Source organism: Lepisma saccharinum, chromosome 2 (assembly GCF_977018435.1).
Source record: "Lepisma saccharinum chromosome 2, izLepSacc3.1, whole genome shotgun sequence".
NCBI lineage: Eukaryota > Metazoa > Arthropoda > Insecta > Zygentoma > Lepismatidae > Lepisma > Lepisma saccharinum.
The window spans coordinates 185,474,472-185,493,575 of NC_139230.1; the positions used below are offsets into that span (position 1 = coordinate 185,474,472).

The following is a 19,104-nucleotide window of genomic DNA, read 5'->3' on the forward strand; positions in this document are numbered from 1 at the left end:
GCTTTACTTGGCGTAGGGACATTTGGTCAGTTGTAGGGACATTTTGACTACGTCTGTAGGGACATTGCCGAAAAATGGTTAGCAACACTGTCGGCTACCAGACGTCAGTGTACATTCATGTTCACTTCTGTTTGCGTTTATCAGTACACGTGTTGCTTATACTGTGTTATTGTAATGTGCTACTCATGGCCAGTGCTTTATTGTGTGTTAATTGTTATTCATTCATTAGTTATGTCGTTAAACAAATATAGTCTTGAACAGAGAGTTTTTATGTACGATAATTACGTGAAAACGAATTCTTGCAGAAAAGTGGTCAGGGAATTACGATAGACAGGATCTCTTGAACCTAAGAAACGTGTTGTATTGCTGTTAAAGGAGGTCATTTTCAACATCTCTTATAACACAGGAGGTTAGTGATCATCATTATTATTACTTTTAAATATCATTTTACGCTTTCGGTTTGCTTTATGCGCCGGGATGCTGTCTTCCCTTTCTGACAACTGACGATAAAGTAACGATGTCTAATCTAAGATTTTCTGTCAGAAATAAGGTGCCAGAAATATTTGTATTTGCGACAAGGTACGTGCTTATTTCAATTGTAATTGTAACTGTAATTGTGAAAAGTGGAAACATTACAAAACAAGCGGTTTCTGTTACGGACTTCCTGAACGCAATTTGCCGGGACCTGTTGCATGAAGAGTCCGCCGAACGGCCGACACGCTGGCGGTGAACGACTGAAATAACCTCCCTGTAGTATGCAATGTAAGCTACAATGGGAACAAAAAAAATATCGAAAAAAAGGGAAATATTATTTTGGGTGAAGGAAATTTATAATAATTACTCATGAAAACAAATATAAATTTAATTTAATCCTATCTCCTCACATTTCAATCAGTCCTGCCATTACCATCACCCTCAATATCCAACATTGAAGTCGCCCTCGCCCTCCGAGATCGCAGTTGCCCTCTACCACCCTAAACCCCCCTGAGATCGCAGTCACCCTCCACTGCCCTCACTCTCTCAGATCGCAATCGCTCTCACCCTGCACCAATCTCACAAGTTTTCTGGAGGGTGAGGTCAGCTCTCACGAGGGTCGCCCTCTGGTCAAGTCACTGCAGTACATAAGTCAGTTCGTTGTTTGTCATGAAAAGGCTAGTTTTTAATTATTTTCTTCAAAATTTGGCCCAAATATCTCTGGTAGGGAACCTTATAAAAAAAACTGATATTTATAGCACAAGAGGTACATACAAACAGGCATTCTATGGATAAAAAAATTTACAGCAGAGGAAATTTTGCAAAACATGCAAATTTATGTTATTAATTACAAATAAATATTTACTTTTAAGGAACTATCATGCAATTAAAATTATTGTATTTATTAATTACATCACATGAATGTCAGGTTTGATCTGGTGTTTTAAGTCCACTTTATGCACAGTAAGGCTAATCGGGACTGGACCTACAGTTTAAAGTGGGATTCGAACCACTATGTGCCTCCACCGGGTATCGAACCCGGGACCCCTTGATTACAAGGCAACGACGCTACCACTGCGCCATCGGGGAGGCCCATGAATGTCAGGGTAAGCTTGTTTGTAGCTATTGTGAATGAAAAGGCATATGTAAGGCAGAGGTTTGTCTGAACAGGTTGACATGCAGGCAGAATATCATTTGCAGTGCTAACCACAGCTGGACACGCATGATGGTGAATACGAAATCAGAGAGTACGGGCACTGGTAATCGTTATCAAATATTATGTCAATACCTAAGCAAGTAAATATCGCTAACAAATGTGTTATTTTCGAGCTGCATTCATACACATTTCAGCACATTCCATACAATTCAGTGAGCATATTGCGTTTGCCTGCTGGTAACGTAACACACCCAGGCCCATAGTCAGGTAGGGGCCAGGTTGGCTCCCCACCCCCCCTGGAACTGCTGTCAGCTCCCTTGGCATTAGGTAAAACTATTTAGTATAATTTGTTTGCAGTGAAGAGTGAAAATGTAGACAGCTCACAACTTGGACAACATGAACAGCAGCTATTACATTCACTCATATTGTTTATGAGATGAAGTCTAAGTAGCTGCAAGTTCGTATTAAAAGATTATCTAGATTTCATGTGGGAGCTTCTTTATCTGTACCTTCACTGCCCCTGTTCCGGCTTCCTTTTATACAGAGATCTGCGACTGTCATCATGCAAATTTCCTTCGCATCTGCATCAAAGATCAAAAGCTCCCAAGTTTTGGGAACGAAGAGGAGTTTTATTGCTTCGGCCGGGGATGGAATGTACTGTAGGCACTATGATTGAATATTGTGCATTTTTTTGTGATATAAATATCTGTATAATCTAAAGCAGTATGGAGTGTGTAAGGGATGATTTCAGTCAGTCAATTAACACTTCAAGAGATATTTTAAAAGATGCGGCAATATGTAATATTTGTGTGATATTTATAAATTTTATGTAACGTAATGACCCCTTCCCCCCACACACATAATTTACCTTCATTTAATACTGGTAAATTTTTTAAAAATGGAATTGGTTTACAAAGCCCCTGGAGATCAATTCTAGCTACGAGCCTGAACACACCACCAACTTATTCTTTTCCATGAAAGTTTCCTCAGTTTTGTTGTAAATTCAACAACTGAGGTTGTGAGATGTGTGTGTCTGCGTATCTCAAATGCAAGTATGTCTTGTTTAAACAAAGTGGTTCTCTTGAAACCAATTTTCTCTCAGTTCTGCAACAGGGTCCAATTTGGATGTAGTAGAACTTATGCAATAGAAATAGATATTAGAAACAGCCTGCTGAAAATGTGGATCCCACTAACAGACACAAGTAGTGGAAAGCTGCAACTGCTCCAGTAGCCCATTGATTGATCTGGATTGTTTCAAATGCATATTTTTGCGGGAATTATAAAAAAATGTCCCGCACAATGGCCATGCAGCCTAAGTCAGCAGGCTATGGGATGCGTGTTGGTTTGAATTTCCTCTGGGAAGTGTTAAAAGTTAAGGTTCTGGGAAAACATAAAGTTGGATATGTGACTTTTCACAAGATAGCTTTCTTACAAACATTTTCATTATCATTTATTCATTCATCATATCAGGCTTACTATGCCATTCATATGATGTAATTAATAAAAAGGACAGTGATTCCAAGTGCATGATAATTCACTAAAAGTAAATCTTTATTTGTAAATAATAATGCAAATTTGCCAGTTTTTGACTAAATTACCCCCATCGTAACTTTGTTATCACTGGAATGTCAATCTCAGAATTTTTATTACAGGTACCTTTCACATTGTATTTTTTATTCTGTAAATATTAAATTTTTAAAGGGTCTCCCACCAGAGATATTGGGGTCCAAATTTTGAAGGAAAAAAAAATTAAAAACAAGTATTCTCAATGAGCTATAACTGAAAGAGGAAACCAGTAAATGGCTAAAATATTTACTGCTGAAACTAGAGATGTATATGTTCCATCTGCAAAAAAAAAAATATGGCTCTGTTATTACATTACTTCCCTGCTAAAAAAATCCAAATTTTTCTTCAAAATCTAACATCAGTTTTGGCCCTTAATTTCAGCCATTTGCATTAAAGATAAGAAAAGATAGAGAACATAAAACGTACCTTGAAATATACTGAAAACAATGCTTTTTACTCCAGCTTTCTATCATTCTTCTTTGCCAAGTTATCATAATTATCACAACCATTAGTTATAAACAAAAAATGCTGGAAGTTATGAAACAAAAATGGCCATCATTTTTAAATGAAGTCAAGTTTTAGAAAAATAATGCCTGTTTTGAACTACACTTGGTGTCACAATAAGAAAACATGATTGTTTAAAAAATGGTCAAGCAACCATTTTGGGGGGGAGGGGTGGGTATTTGGTATGGACTTTCTCAAAATATAGTACATGTGCAGTCGCTGGCATTTAACATGGAACCTCTATATCCTAAAATACAAGCTTCTCTGCATGGCATTGTGTGTGTTGCCTAACTCAGCACAGTGATTGAGCATAACAGGTTTTGTAAAGGTAAAGGTAAAGTGATCCCCTGTGCATAGCACCACGCCATGAAGGCGTATAGGGGGTGTGGGGGTAACGCCCCACACTTTCTTGATCCGGTAGTGAGTGTGGGTGATGTGATCAGCATCACGCCCCTGACCGCCTTTACCCCCCAGGGTTTCCCCCAGGTACCCATGTTATTCGACGCTGGGTGGGCGCCGGGGCCGCTTCCACCGTTAGAAAAGTTCCCGGATTTACAACAGGTTTTGTGCATATGCAAAATAAATATTATTTAAGTATGATACTTTTGTATTTTGACCACTTTTGACATTTTCAAACCTTTGAGTAGACTACAATTTTGAGGTTGGTGTATGAAACCTACAGGAGCATTACGATAATACTTGCACCATAAGTTGATAATAAAAATATGGAAATATATTGTGTGATTTGAAATGGGTTTAGGTTGGGGTGGATGGGCAAAGAGGGACAAGTCATCTACTTAATGACAATGATAACTGCTGTAAATTTAGAATCAGTTACAATGGAACCTCGATTTTATGTTTTTGAGGGGACCAAGCTGATAAAACTTAAAATGGGGGAAAATTTTATAATATTTTGCTGTATTGGGACCATCAAGATTGAATGTATAATGCGGGAAAATGAAAACTCCAGGTTTCACTGTATATAAAATTATTTCTGCAGCTAGGAAACTTGATAAGACTGCAACGGTCATGCATGTGAGTGATATCAGATGAAAAACTGATTTTCCTATTTTGAACGTTCTATAACATGCTGTAAATTTTATTTTCAAAACTGTCTAGAATATATTTTCAGAGTGTAATTAAATAAACTCAGTCATTTTTGACAATTTCATCATCCACAATTTTCAAATAAAACATTTAAAATTATAATTTGTAATTTAGAAGGGAGGTGGTGGCAAAATCAGAAACATTGTAATTATGATAAATTTTTTGTGTTGCAATTTTTGCAGTTGCAAGACAACTGGAGAATTGTTCTTGCATTGCATTTGAAGAAAATCTGTCACCACACTTGAAAATGGTGGATGACAGACTGATTTAACAAGTCTAGCGTGAGCATTGAATTATTCTCATATGTGACTATGCAGCATTTTCGAAGATTAACGAACACAAGTCTTAGGGTCTTACTCGACTTTTAAGTTTTTAGTAAAAACTGTGTAATGTAGTGGATGGTTTAGGAAGACTGGGGGTAAGTCACCAAAGTTGTGACCATGATAACTGCAGCAAATTTGGGAGGTTTTAGGCTGAAAATTATGTAGCAACTACTCACAGCCAGTGAATGATTTGCTTTTGCATCAGAGTGAAATTGCTTAAAGCATTTGAAGATGGTGGATGAAAAATGTATTTTTTATATGCTGAAGTAGCTCCAAATTCTGATGACATTTTCAATCTCTGTCTAAACTACATTGATGGAGATTAAGAAAAGAGACGTAAAAGGTTTAGGGTATCACTGAACCTATATCTTGCCAATAAGAATTTTTGAAATATAATGCATGTTTGGACAGCGTTCGGCGTTCATCAATGTGTTGAACATGGGAACTGTTGTAAAATTAGATCCTTTGACCCGAGATTTTCACAGCAGCCAGATATTTTGCAGGATGGAAATCTGTCAAGACAATTAAATATGGATTGATTGATTTGGTGTTAAGTCAACTTTATGCACAGTAAGGCTAATCGGGACTGGACCTACAGTTTAAAGTGGGATCCGTACCACTATGTGCCTCCACCGGGAACCCTTGTTTACAAGGTGATGACACTACCACTGCGCTATCGGGGAGGCCAAATTAAATATGGAAGACTTATAATTTGGCATGGTTGGTACAGTGACGAAAGTCTTGAAACATCCAGAAAAATGATGGAAAAAAAACATCTGTGATAAACTGCACTAAAGAATATTTAAAAAGTCAGCTATCTTCTGATGAATAGTATTTTTGGATTTCTTAAAGGCCTATGGTAGCTTATAAGGAAAATAAATGAGACAAAAAATGCCTTTGTAGATGTAACATAATTCATTTCAACATAGGCAAACACTGCATACATAAATTAAATTGTTTCGTAAATTTAAATACACATGGGGAAATTAACTAACATTTACTAAAAATGTGCTGCATATTGGAAAGTCATTATACTTTATTTTATCACAAGTATACTTCTAAAAATGGCAGGTTTCCTGCTGAGGTGAAGAGCAAACTGATCACTATAGAAGATGCTCCAATTTGAGTATCGTTGCAGGCAAGGGGGATAACAAACGTGATTGATAAAATCAACAGTCAGCCTGAAAAAGAGAAGTTACATTATAACATATTTTGTGCCATCTCCTGTGGTCTAGTAAGCTCAAAGATCCTAGGTTCAAATACTGGGTAATAGATAGGTGGGCCCAAGTTCAGATTGTTTAATTCCCATTTGATTATGGTACACAGGCACTTCTTATGTGGTTCAATTTATCCTTGTCTGTTACCACATACTTCACAGCCTTAGTGATTACTTACTGCATGTTTTCTGGAGAATGATTTTTCTCTTATCTATCCTCCTGTATGATTCTTTGCAACCAGCCATTCATTTACTGTAATCTTGGGCATTACACTACTAAATGCTTTTGTTGTTAGTTTCAGTGGGTCAGGGTTTAGGACTCTTAGCATTAAGGGAGAGAGGGCCAATTTCCCCTAGGTCCTTCTCTCTGAGGCAGCTGGGAGCACTGTTGCCAAATTCACTCTTTTGGGGCCAGATCTGGCTCTTTCGTGCACTAGCCCCTGCCCAAATAGACCAACTTTTGTCATGAGTATACATTTTGAACGAGGTGTGATATTATATTGGCTGCATTGTCCCATCCCCTCTTACCTCCCCAACTAGGTACTTTTATATAGAGCCTTGACTGGGTGAATATGAGAATATTGTTATCCAGTAATCCCTTATTTTTGATTCATACAACCATCGGTGGATTATTGAGATGGGTGATGTCGTCAGATCTATAGGCTGAAAACTAAGAATAGATTGTCATCACTTTCAAGTTACCAGTAATAGCAATGCCCCCCACTCCCTGACAACTAAAATTACCACGAGAGGCACTTTATCCATCCTTCGTAAATCTAGTTCCTTGAAAGTTAACTTTAGCTCAATTTAAGGTGAAATTTAGCTCTTTTATGCGCATCAGGTTTGGTAACACTGCCAGGATGGCCGTAGGAGGCAAGGAGAAATGCATTACTCTTATGGGAGAATTAGTTTATTTGTCTTCTTGGGGATATCAAACTTCCGATGGCGGAAAAAAAACAACATATCAGGTAGAGGATCTATTGAAGATGATATTTGCACTAGGAAAAGTCGAAACTCCCATTTGTTTAGCAGTAACTTGAATTTGAAGTTGTCTCCATAAAGAATACGTGGGATTTTGTAAATACTTATTCATCATATTTTTCAAACATAGTATCTAGCTTAATAATCAACTTTAAAATCTGCTTCCACTTGCAACATGGGGAGAAATTCATACTCTCAAAGGAGCGATTTTACAATACAGGGAATTTCTCCATTTTGTTTGAAATTCGGCATACTCACTAATTTTGGCCCCCTAATCACGAATCTGCAGTCAAAATTTGGCGCTCACACGTGGAAATAGCAAAATAATCGAAATTAAGTTCTTATTTCCACACCCTCGATTTCCGAATTTCCCGCCGGTTCCGGGCTCCGCCCCTGGGGTAATCGACCTACCGCCCCCAACCGCTATCGCGGCCCCGCCTCCGCTCCGGCTTCCCGCCTATATCTATAGACTCCCTGTTAAGGGCATGTTAGAAAGTGGCCGGATTCACCTGCCCCAAATAAGCGCCAAATTTTTACGTGAGCGCCAAATTTTAAGTGCAGATTCGTGATTAGGAGACCCAAATTAGTAAGTAACCGAAAATTCAAACAAATTGGAGAAATTCCCTGTATTGTTAAATTATACCCAAAATTGTCACACCTCACCTTAATAAAACATCCCTAAATGCTTCCAAGACCTCTAGCACAAAACCTCCTTTGAACCTCGCATAAGCATTGCATGCAGTGGTGTTACACCACCGGACTGTGGGCAACTGCAAATGTGTGGTTTGGAGTGACGAATTGCGGTTTACCAAGTGGCAGTCTGATGGGAGGTTTTGGGTGTGGCGAATGCCAGAAGATCAATACCTGCCGATAAGATTAATGTTGATTAGGTGAAGTACATGATAGGAAACACACACACATACTTACTGGTAAAGGTTCCAATTGTTTAATGATATTTCTAAAGTTTTATAGGAAAATTAAGAAGTGCTTTAGAATACTGGAGATAATAGTGGGAGTAAGTTCGAAGACTAGAAAAACTAATTAGCACAGTTAAAAGCTTCACTAATCATTAATTATTGAATAAATTATGATATGAAATGTAGCTTGCATGAGCAGGCGTTCTTGGTCGATTTGGACACGAGTTTTTGTGGATTTCCTGAAAGGCTCAAAGGAATTTTGTGTTCTAGACCAGATATTACATGATCAGGTTTTTCAAGCACTTAGGGGCATTATTTAATAGTAAGAGCCCTAAACCTGACCCATCTAGCAACAAAATACCCCTTTGCACTCCATGTACAGTCATGGAAAAAAGGTCTTCCCCATTAACCTTAATATCAGTAGTATTATGGGGAAGAAGAATATCAGTAGTATTATGGGGAAGAAGTACTTATTTCCACGACTGTACATGAAGTAGGTGGCAGTAGGAGTCCATATACAAGATGACTGTAAACGAATGGGTGTTTGCAAAAAGAGAAACATATTGGAGAATATGGGGAGGAAAAAATCGTTCTCCATAAAACTTGCATTAAGTAATCACTAAGACTCTGGAGTATTTGTTAATAGGTATAATTGGAAATCGAACCACGCCTGTGCACCATGATCATTCGGAATTTTGCCCTTTATTTTTCTGTTAGGTTAGTTGTGTTGCGTTTAAAACTGTTATTTTTTTATTTATATGTGTGTGTGTGCATAAAACTATATTTCGCTAAAAAGAGCGGTGAAACTGGTATGATACGAGGAACTGGACAAAGGCTGGTCACACTTCAGGGTTCAATGAGGGCCTCCCTGATGGCACAGTGGTAGCATCGTCGCCTTGTAATCAGGGGGTCCTGGGTTCGCTACCTGGTGGAGGCACAAAGTGGTTTGGATCCCACTTTAAACTGTAGGTCCAGTCCCGATAAGCCTTACTGTGCATAAAGTAGACGTAAAATATCAAATCAATAAATCAGGGTTCAATGTTTTGGATCTTTATAGTTTCCGCATCTTTAAATAAATCACATGTCATATAAAAACAATGAATTCTGTCGATGAAATAAAATAAAAAGTCGAAATCTTAGAGGGTGTACGGACGATCATCAGCTCTTATTATTACTATAACGAAAACCAGAGTTGCCAAACTGAAAGGGGGGGGGGATACCTTTACTCATGTAGAACAATCAACTCAAACTTTTACGAAGGCTAAATAATTTTGGAATTTTCATTTATGTGTAGGTACATTAACATGAAAAATTCTGTCGAGTCTCTGAGGTAAACATATTTAAGTTCGTGTTTTATGAAACCGATTTTCACCTGCATTATTTCGTAAACACGAAAGGGATTTCTGATGGGACGCAAGTGGAACACTACATGACAACTTGTGCTATATATCAATATTATTGTTTACGATACATTATGTAATAAAAAAAACAATTCGTAACATCATATGCTTTTCTTGTCACATTAATCGTTCACTCGTTACGACAAAGTATTTAATATGGTATGCCAGTACTTTCAAGCGTCGCCGATCTACCTTTAGTGCATATATTCATCGTTAACTGCTGTAACCTACATTAACATATTTCGTGCGTCGATAGGAATAAACACAGTACAAACAAAAACTACTAATATTAAATGAATCAAATATGGAAACTGTCACTCTTACCTAAAATTACAACATTTCGTTACGACCAATTATTCCTGATTATGCTATGTGTCCACAGAGGATTCTGCTCACAGATTTTGCTCATATCTACCGATGGTGCTGTGATCTAGTTGAATGGCAAAGAAGTCATGCAGGTCATGTGACCAATGGAGGCGACCAAGATGGCTACTGTAAAGGAACCTCGATACAATGGTTCAGTCCCCACACTATCGCTTAATAGTCCAACAAAATCATTCGAAGCTGAAAACACGGATGCATTACATGATGAAGTGAGTGAATTATTCTGTATATCTAATAATTTATGATATATAAATTTATTACAACATCTTACTCGTGTAGATAGATGCATCTGTTTTGGTTTTGCTATTTCAGGTGGTAAACTGTTAATTGCGAGTGTAAGTAGTATATTTTGTATATCATCGTTTTATTGGTACGAACTTCTTTCATATTATGCAATTAGTATCGCTAGAGATTCAACAGAATGTTGTTTACATAGCACAACGTTAGCCAGATGGTACAAAGCGACGACGTCATTTCTCCACCATCAGCTGTTATCCAAGATCCAAAGCAAGTTTCTTATGTATCTGAAGATTCACTTTGATACATATTCGTAAACTCCTATGCAAGACTGCAGGCGATATTCGAAGATCTTTATCTAATAATGTGAACATTTTACATTTTGTCAAGGTACTATAGCATTCATATGAGCACACGAAAATTGTCATAAAACAAAGATCCCCCAATGTTGTTGCAAGACGTCTGTGAAGTCTGCAAGAACATGAGAGTGATACACAAGTCAAAAATCAGGTTGTTGCAAAGTGGACGCATTGTAGTGTTCATGTCGAGTCCATAGACGAGAGAGTGTTGATTATTTCTTATTCATCCAATCTCGCATCTCGATCATTCAGTGGCTGTACACTGATTTACCTGCAAACCATGGAAAGTCTAAAGAAAACTAGAGCAATGAATTTGAGTGCATTGTTTGACGCTACAAAGTGGGTGTGTAATTGAGAGTACATTGTATTATTGTTTCCAATGATAAACTCGTATGCAAGGAAATTTCTTAAAAAAGCAGGAAGATGTTTACTTGATTTCATTTTGTTGCAAAGTTTTTATTGGACTTCGTAAATATATTTACTATGGAAGCAGAAAATAAACGACATCGCAGTATTTGATGTGTATTAATAAATAATATGGGGTGAGATACTGGTTTTGGTTCCAATATCAAGTATAGAGTAAAGTTTGCCAGTACATTTTTCAAAATGTTGTTTATGTTCACCTCGACAAGAACATAGAAGATCCGTCAGTGCGGTGTGAAATGGGTGGATATACTGGGGGTTCATAGGAATAAGCATTTTTTATACAGTTAGATTGCTTGTATGAGGAACAGAGCTGACCAAAGTTACTTTTGTTTTATTGCGATTTCATCATGCTAAGAATGAAATTTTTATATGGTTCGATTTCAATTTACGTCTGTTAACACATACTGCTGAGTTTTAGCGATTACCTAAGATTTTGTTCAGTATATGCTTTCATGGTTAGGTTAGGCAGGTCAGGTTTTGTTGTCTTAGCATTAAATTAAAATCCCTAAATGCATTCTGCTAAGGTTCCGATTTACATCTACATTCATTTCCACGAGTCTACGATACTTACTGTCACTTGTCAATGGAGAATACCTTGTCCATGAGCAGCACGCATGCTTGCGTAAGGTAATTTCAACATATGTAACTTTCTTTTTTAATCCAAACAGTGCTCATTACTTTAAGCAAGGTTCAAATTTTGTGTGAAAATTATTTCCATAATTCGGAACGACTTGAGATGACTGGACCCCTCTCCGATTTTCTTCATATTTGGCATACTCACTAATTGAGGCCTCCTAATCACGAATCTGAAGTTAAAATTTGTCGGGAACGTCTAGAAATTGCAAAATCAGCTAAAATAAGGCATTAGTTTTCGGAATGGAAACAGTCTATTTTCGCGAAATTTTTTGTTTTACAAGCAAATCATATTCCTGATACTACCACGACACCAAAATTTTAACTATGTTTGCCTAACCTAACCACACGCCAATGGTTCGCAGGGCTAGCGTCAATGGTTTGCAATTATTTGCAAATTCTAGATCCTGATACTACCATGACACGAAATTTTGACTATGTTTGCCTAACCTAACCACGCGCCAATGGTTCGTGGGGCTAGCGCCAATTGTTCGTGAGACTAGCGTCAATGGTTCGCAATTTCTAGATGTTTCCGACAAATTTTCACTTCAGATTTGTGATTAGAAGGCCTCAATTAGTGACTATGTCAAATATGAAGAAAATCGGAGAGGGGTCCGGTCATCTCAAGTCATACCCCATAATTCTATGATAATTAGTATTTCTGCTAGGAGAATTTGAAAAAAAAATCATAAAATAATCAGAATTTTTAATGTTGTACTTGAGTTATAGTTTCTTCGGCATGTATACTGGAAATTGGGATTGCCATAATGGCCAGTCACATGTTTTAATGCACTTCTATGGACAATGCCATTCCCAGTGGTTAAATAATTAGAATAGCATACAACAAAGCCAGATTTTGGTGCATAGATACAGAGTATTTTTTTTACTCTACTGAGGTTAAGTAAAAAAATCAATACTACTGAGCATCCATCCTCTTCTCAAACTTGTGAATTATGGGTTATTTCTGTTTTAGTTTTTGTTAAAATTCACTATTTTAGGGAATTTTATCTGTGCCTGTCAATCAATTTTGCAAAATGCATGCATGAAATCTGGACAGTAGTGTTCATTTTTTTGTTAAAAATATTTCGTCATGTTTACGTGATATCAACTACACCTTCCAAAGTTACTTGCATGCATTTATTATAGTTTAGATTTTTGGTAACAGATTCATGGTTTTAATTTGGAGAATCTGTTGCATTGTTTTTTTTTTATTTATTTATTTACTCTTGTATGGTATTGCTGCTCAAGAAATATTTTCATTATTGTACAATATATTTTACACTTATTTTGTTTCTTGATGTTGTCTATTGCTGTACAAGCTTAATGACAATATATTATTATTATTATTATTATTATTACTCAGGGGGAGAGAGACAAATGAACAACATGTAGCAGATGCACTGAAGGTCTATAAAAGTGAAGGCAATAGACACAGATGCATAAGTGTAAATAACATGTGGTATTCATTGCTATATATATATATATAGGTAGTTCTACCTGTATTTAAACATGCACACTTCATAAACACCATAATTTATGATCATGAGCATAAGTTCTAATACTACAAGTACATTTTCAAATGTGGTATCAGGGGCCTCCCCGATGGTGCAGTGGTAGCGTTGTTGCCTTGTAATCAAGGGGTCTCGGGTTCGATACCCGATGGAGACACAAGTGGTTCGGATCCCACTTTAAACTGTAGGTCCAGTCCCGATTAGCCTTACTGTGCATAAAGTGGACTTAAAACCTCAACTTAACTCGAATGTCGTATCAACTATTTTTTACCTGGCAAAGCTACAATAGTACCAGTAATTGATTATAAGTAAGACCCTCCTCTAGATACTCAGTTTTATTAAAACTGCTCCACATCAAATGAATTTTCACATGCAGAAGAGGTATAATAAAAAATGTCTACACCTTTCTTGCAGAATGATTTTATTGTATGATATCAGTCACTTTTTGACTGTTGTCTAGGTAACAGAGGCCAGCATAGTCTGCCTTTTACCTACCCGCTGCCCGCTTGCACGCGAGGACAGGTATACCTGCTCGCCTGCCCACGGCAACGAGTCGACTTGCATCTTTACCCGGGTTCTTGGTCTTCAAGGCACACTGCGCTTACAAGGTAACTGGGCATTCAACAAGACCCAGGCGCCTGCAAAACCTGCTGGAAGGAAACAGCCCTCCGGCAGCGTGTCGCTCCAGGTGTTTCATCACCACGTGGACAGCTGCAGCCAGTGTTGCCTACTTACGTAGCTACCAAATCCTACGAAGTCCTAGGAGGAGCTTCTCCTCCAAGGATAATTTATATACTTAGCGATTTCAGTTCAGCGTAAGCAGTTTTTATCTTATTGCTAGGAAATTCACGCAATATTACAGCTTCATTTATCTAAATGAATGATCGAGCAAACAAAAATCTCCTCACTGAAAACAAATTGTTTTTCATTGCATGGTGCCTTAACCAGGCACGCAGTGGCGCAAACACAGGGGGGCAGGGGGCATTGCTCACAACCTTAGATGGAAATTTAGTCTAGCCGAGGGGCCAGGGTGTGGGTCCAACATTAAAGTACAAGAAAAAAACAGGCTAGCAGAATTTAAGAGTAGCAGGGCTAAAGGGTACTCAAGATGGAATTAATTTTCATATTTTTCTTGCATTTTCCTTCCAGACGGCCAAGCGCACCTGCAGAGGGGGAATGGAGGGGTAATTGCAACCCCTTGATTTCAAATTTTATGAAAGTAGATATATTATAAAATATTATACAGTCTCGTCAAGTTCAATGCCGTAGCAAGGGGGTAGCGGGAGTCGGCCCTGGGTGCCGAACGATCTAAGTGAGAAAAGTTTTGAAACAGAGAATGCCATGGCGGTCCGTGATATTATTTGCTATTAATGTTGGTTTGTTACGAGTTGGATGAATTGATTATGTAATGTATTTATATAATATATATGCTTTAATGAAATTTTGAATATGTACACAATTTAGTGTTAGCATATGTATTTCTTATTTTACGTCGCTCCATGTGAAAAGAAAATATTGTAGATGGAAATTTTACATGTTATATGTATGTACATTTGGAATGCATTTATCATGCACTTTCTTTCTTTCAAAAACAGTTTGTGTGCTTGTTTTCCATTATTAGCTAATGTGAAATTGACATGCTGAAAAAAATATTTCTAATCCTCTGTTTCAACACAAATGCGTGAGAACCGACTTCCACCCCCTTTTTGCATGATTTATGAGGATAATAATGCCTTTCATGCTACTTTTATTACTATTATTGTGATTGTTGTTGTTGGCACGTTTATCCAAGTACTTGCCCTCACCCCAAACGAGGGTAACGGCAATGCCCCTGGCTGGCTACGGCCCTGGTGTTCGCAGTAGAGCAGTGTGTTGTTCGACTCGCGACCTCAACGTCGAACGTGACATGTTTCAGTCCTGCCCTATATCACTATATATCTATACGTATATTGGTTGTTTACGACATGTACTTATGGATCCTGTGCCACGGAAAACCTATTTCAATCTGTGTGTGTAAGGGGGGGGGGGAGTAGCAACATTCGTAAATCTCATTTCATTGGCGATGTGGTTTACGAAGCTTTGAGTTCCCTTTTCTAAGTAGTGAAAATATATTGCAGTTGGCAACACTGCAGACAGGTGTGCGCCCGGTGCAGTTTCTAGTCGAAGCAACTACGTCATGCAGAGGGAGGGGCGTGCAGTTGATTGAATGAACGCACTGAGACCTACTAGGTATCTTACGACTGCGGGTACCCGGCGGGTTTTCAATACCTGCCAAGAACGATCTGGGCAGGTGGTGAGGCAAGGTGCTCAAGCGAGGGTGTTGCGCAGGTTGCATGGCATTTCAGGAGCGATGTCTCGCGAACTGGTCTGCTCCAGGTCTTGTGCAGGCCTCTACTAGGTAACTGGCTAATGCTGCCATTTGCATGGGTATGGTCACTTACATTTTACAGAATAAAATTGTTTTCTTTATGTATTCCATACCGTTGTGTTGTGTAAAACATATCCTTCCCTTATTAAACTCCTTATGTTAGGCAAGTTTATTATGGCTTAGTATTTCCTCACTTTCATCTTCCCCTTTATGTATATACATTCTTCTTCATAAATGCTTACCTCGGTAGGTTAGGCAGGTTAAGTTGCCTCAGTATTTCAACAGTTTTTTACTTTTTTATTATGTGTGTGTAAGGTCCTCCTCCGTAGTCGAGCAGGCTAAGGCGTTCACTCGTCTTGAGATCGTTCGCTGCGGGACGGCGTAGGTTTGAATCCGGCTCTGGTCGGAATTTATTCGGCCTACGTATAGGGCCGGTGGCAACCCACCATCGTGAGGAAATTGGTAAGCTCCGAGTGAGTGAGCGTAACCTGGTCAAGAAGACCTACAACAACGGCTGGGGGTTCGTCGGGCTGATCACCCGTCACCCCAATACTGGTCTGAGATCTCCACGCTATAACAGGTGATGGAGGAACAGTGTGGGAGGGAGACCAGCAGTCGGTAGGTAAGCCAAGGCCCTCCAAGGGCTGTAGCGCTGTGGGTTATTATGTGTGTGTAACATTTTGAAGCCAAAACCACTTTCCAGCATCTAAATGTATGAGAGCAACAAATTCTGCAACCTACTTTAAGTCTTGTGACTTGAAACCAACAAATTCACATTCTACAAACTTGAAACATTACTTCACACTCATGTCCAAACTTTCAAATGTTGATAAGTGACTGAGGTGCCATTAATATGCTGAACACACATCATTTGACTAAAGACTTCTTGGTACAGTCAAGGACACTGCTGGCTTGTAACGATTCCATTGAAAGTCAATGTATTCATTACAAGTCGGCAGTGTCCGTGACTGTACATGGTAATATGTTTTTCCACTTTGCGATACCACTTGTCTGTGTTTGGTATGTACATGGATAAACTGCTTTGAAAAATTATCTAAGATGATGGTAGATAATGAACTTGGATACTATTAGACTGGTAACATAGATCACAATGTAATTTATAAGAATTACATTTGTATGTTTTGAAATTAGAGAAGCACAAACGTTTGTGCAACAGTAATAGTTCAAATTAACTCTGATATCAGTAGTACATCAACTTTTTTGCATAAAATTACACAAGCTGTATGAGATGTTTGGTGTCGTACAAATGTTCCAAAATTTTTATAAGCATGTGATTACCAAGTGTGGAGAGTATTTTGAAAGGTGTTAAATTTTTTATGTTTCATGTGGAGTTTGATTTAAAGACTTGAATAAGTTACCAAAATGATTTCCTGATGTTTAATAAAATTTAGATCTCAGCTTATCTACAATCTTTTTCAAGTGTTATTGCTTCCCACTCTTACAAGACACTCTGTTTATACTGTGGTGCATGCACATTTGAAAAATTGATCTTGCCGTCCTCCGTGATGGAGTGATTAGCACAGTGTGCTACAATGCCAGGGGTCCTGGGTTTGAGTCCCAGCCTGGGCATCTGTGTTTGTGAGTGTCCCTTCATTAATTTCATTGTATAATCACTCATCCTCATCTTTCCGATTAACCAAAAGTGGCAGAAAAGCAAAGTAAAATCAGTTAATTAATTAATCTTTTCCATTCTTGTTTGAGAAGAATTGTTGCTAATGCAGTTATGGTCCTTAAAAGAAAAATTTGCAGTTCACTTGAAGCTTTCTAATGCAGATGCATGGACTCCTTCGTACTTTTGATACCCAGCAGTGGATTTTTTCATTTATTTGGCCAATCAATTTTATACTTTGGTAGCTTAATTGTGGTTATGGTTTTAAACAAATACTTGATGAAAATCAATCGAGAACAACCACAAAGAACACATTATTCTGGATTTGTATCCAAGGGTGCTAGCTGTGCAGCACAAATCAGTTTTTCTTTATATTATGAAACATTGGAATGTGGTATATCAACTTTTTTCAAAGCAGTATACTGACCAAAATATGTCACCTAACCAGAAACATTGCAGTGCAATAATAAAGGAATAATTTAAATTAATGCAGATTTTGTGTTAATTTTATTCCTTATTTTGTTGTCTGAGGCTTTGAAATGAATACGCTAATTTGTACACTTGGCTTTTTGCTGTTGTGAACCTGACAAGATCGGTGCACTATGTTGTGTCAGTACAACACAACAAAATACAACCTTCTACCCTCCAAATAATATGTGAGGACCAGAGATACACAGGTGGAGAGTTGTTATGCATTAATTATTGATTTCATAGGACCATAACTTAAATGGTTGGACAAAAGTATTCTCTACATAATAGATAACAATTGAGAATATATTTATTGAGATAATTTTATTTTCAAGAATCATTGAAATAAGTAGTAAAAAAGTAGGTTGCATACATTTTATAAAGTTTAGCTGCTGGAAATGTTTTGTATCAAACTAAGAAGCAAGATGATATATACAGACAGGCCTTTTGGCTCAAAAAATATTGTTGTGCATGCAAAAGTCAAGGAGAAAGTAGGAGAATTCTAAGGTTACATAACTCAACCTATGTGCAGGTGTTTTAGTAGTAGAATGATATTTTCACACACACAAGAACAAACAAGTATATGGAATATGTTAACATGTTAGCTTTTGCTGATAGTGTAAAAGGGTGTGTTCCCACTGGATGGTATGGAGTTTGGAAGTAATCTTCAGAATTAAATTTTATACTGGTTAATTAAGTAGGTTTCTACCTCTGGAATAGAGCTGCCAAACTTAGTACAAAATTTCAAGTACATATATACTGCATTGATAATTTTTCGTAACATTTCACTGTTTTAAACACATTGTGTGTGTTTTATTATAGCAGTGTCTTGAAATTATTTAGAAACCTTACATAATGACAAATTTACATCTAATATATACCTTTGGCTAAATCATTTTCTTTTGTTTCATCGTTGACTGGTTTCCAACCTTTGCCTGGATCAGGATACAAGTCATTCCATCTTCTATTCTTCCACTTGCATCTAGCCCTTCCTTTCAGCCTTTTTTCACTTCAATTGCAAGAAATCTTTCTGACCTTGTCTTCTTCATATGACCAAACCATCTCAACCATGCCTGATCTATTCTGCCATGCAGATTCACTATCCCCACTCTGCCGATTCTCCTCACTGTTCTAGTCTTCTCAACTATGTTCCTTAAGAATTTTATGTGTACTGCATGTGCCGTACATCCATCTATCTAAACAGAAATAAAAATGGATCTGTTTAAAATATAATTACTACTCAGTTTTGTCAAACATAGTATGCTATGTTTGGCAAAGCTCCGATTGTATAATTCTGATATCATTGTGATACACTTACATTTTCTACGTAAATCAAATTCTATTCATGTCCTTAAGCACACACCCATGTCACTAGATTTGGCAGGCCAGGTTTGGTGCTCTTAGCATTATAATTACTCTCCTACATACTTACGGTGTGATTATT

The 19,104-nt window shown here is 37.7% G+C and overlaps 2 protein-coding genes across 8 annotated transcripts in view; one reads left to right on the plus strand and one right to left on the minus strand.

The window, feature by feature from the left end:
* The window catches only part of LOC145984227 (uncharacterized), a 33,301-nt gene extending 23,153 nt beyond the window's left edge, over positions 1-10,148 (minus strand). The window contains exons 1-3 of one of the 4 annotated variants that reach the window (XR_014441289.1): positions 9,969-10,120; positions 7,991-8,191; positions 6,039-6,311 (exon numbers count right to left, since the gene is read on the minus strand). The gene's annotated coding sequence lies outside the window, so the exon portion shown is untranslated. Of the gene's footprint in view, positions 1-6,038; positions 6,312-7,990; positions 8,192-9,968 lie in introns of those variants that run through there. The other 3 variants (XM_083117796.1, XR_014441290.1, XM_083117797.1) reach the window with 3 other exon arrangements.
* The window catches only part of Raf (serine/threonine kinase raf oncogene), a 70,332-nt gene continuing 61,307 nt past the window's right edge, over positions 10,080-19,104 (plus strand). For 2 of the 4 annotated variants that reach the window (XM_083117792.1, XM_083117793.1), the window contains exon 1: positions 10,080-10,237. In XM_083117792.1, coding sequence (XP_082973918.1) covers positions 10,115-10,237 — 123 coding nt within the window. In that variant the 5' untranslated portion in view covers positions 10,080-10,114. The remainder of the gene's footprint in view (positions 10,238-19,104) is intronic. The other 2 variants (XM_083117795.1, XM_083117794.1) reach the window with 2 other exon arrangements.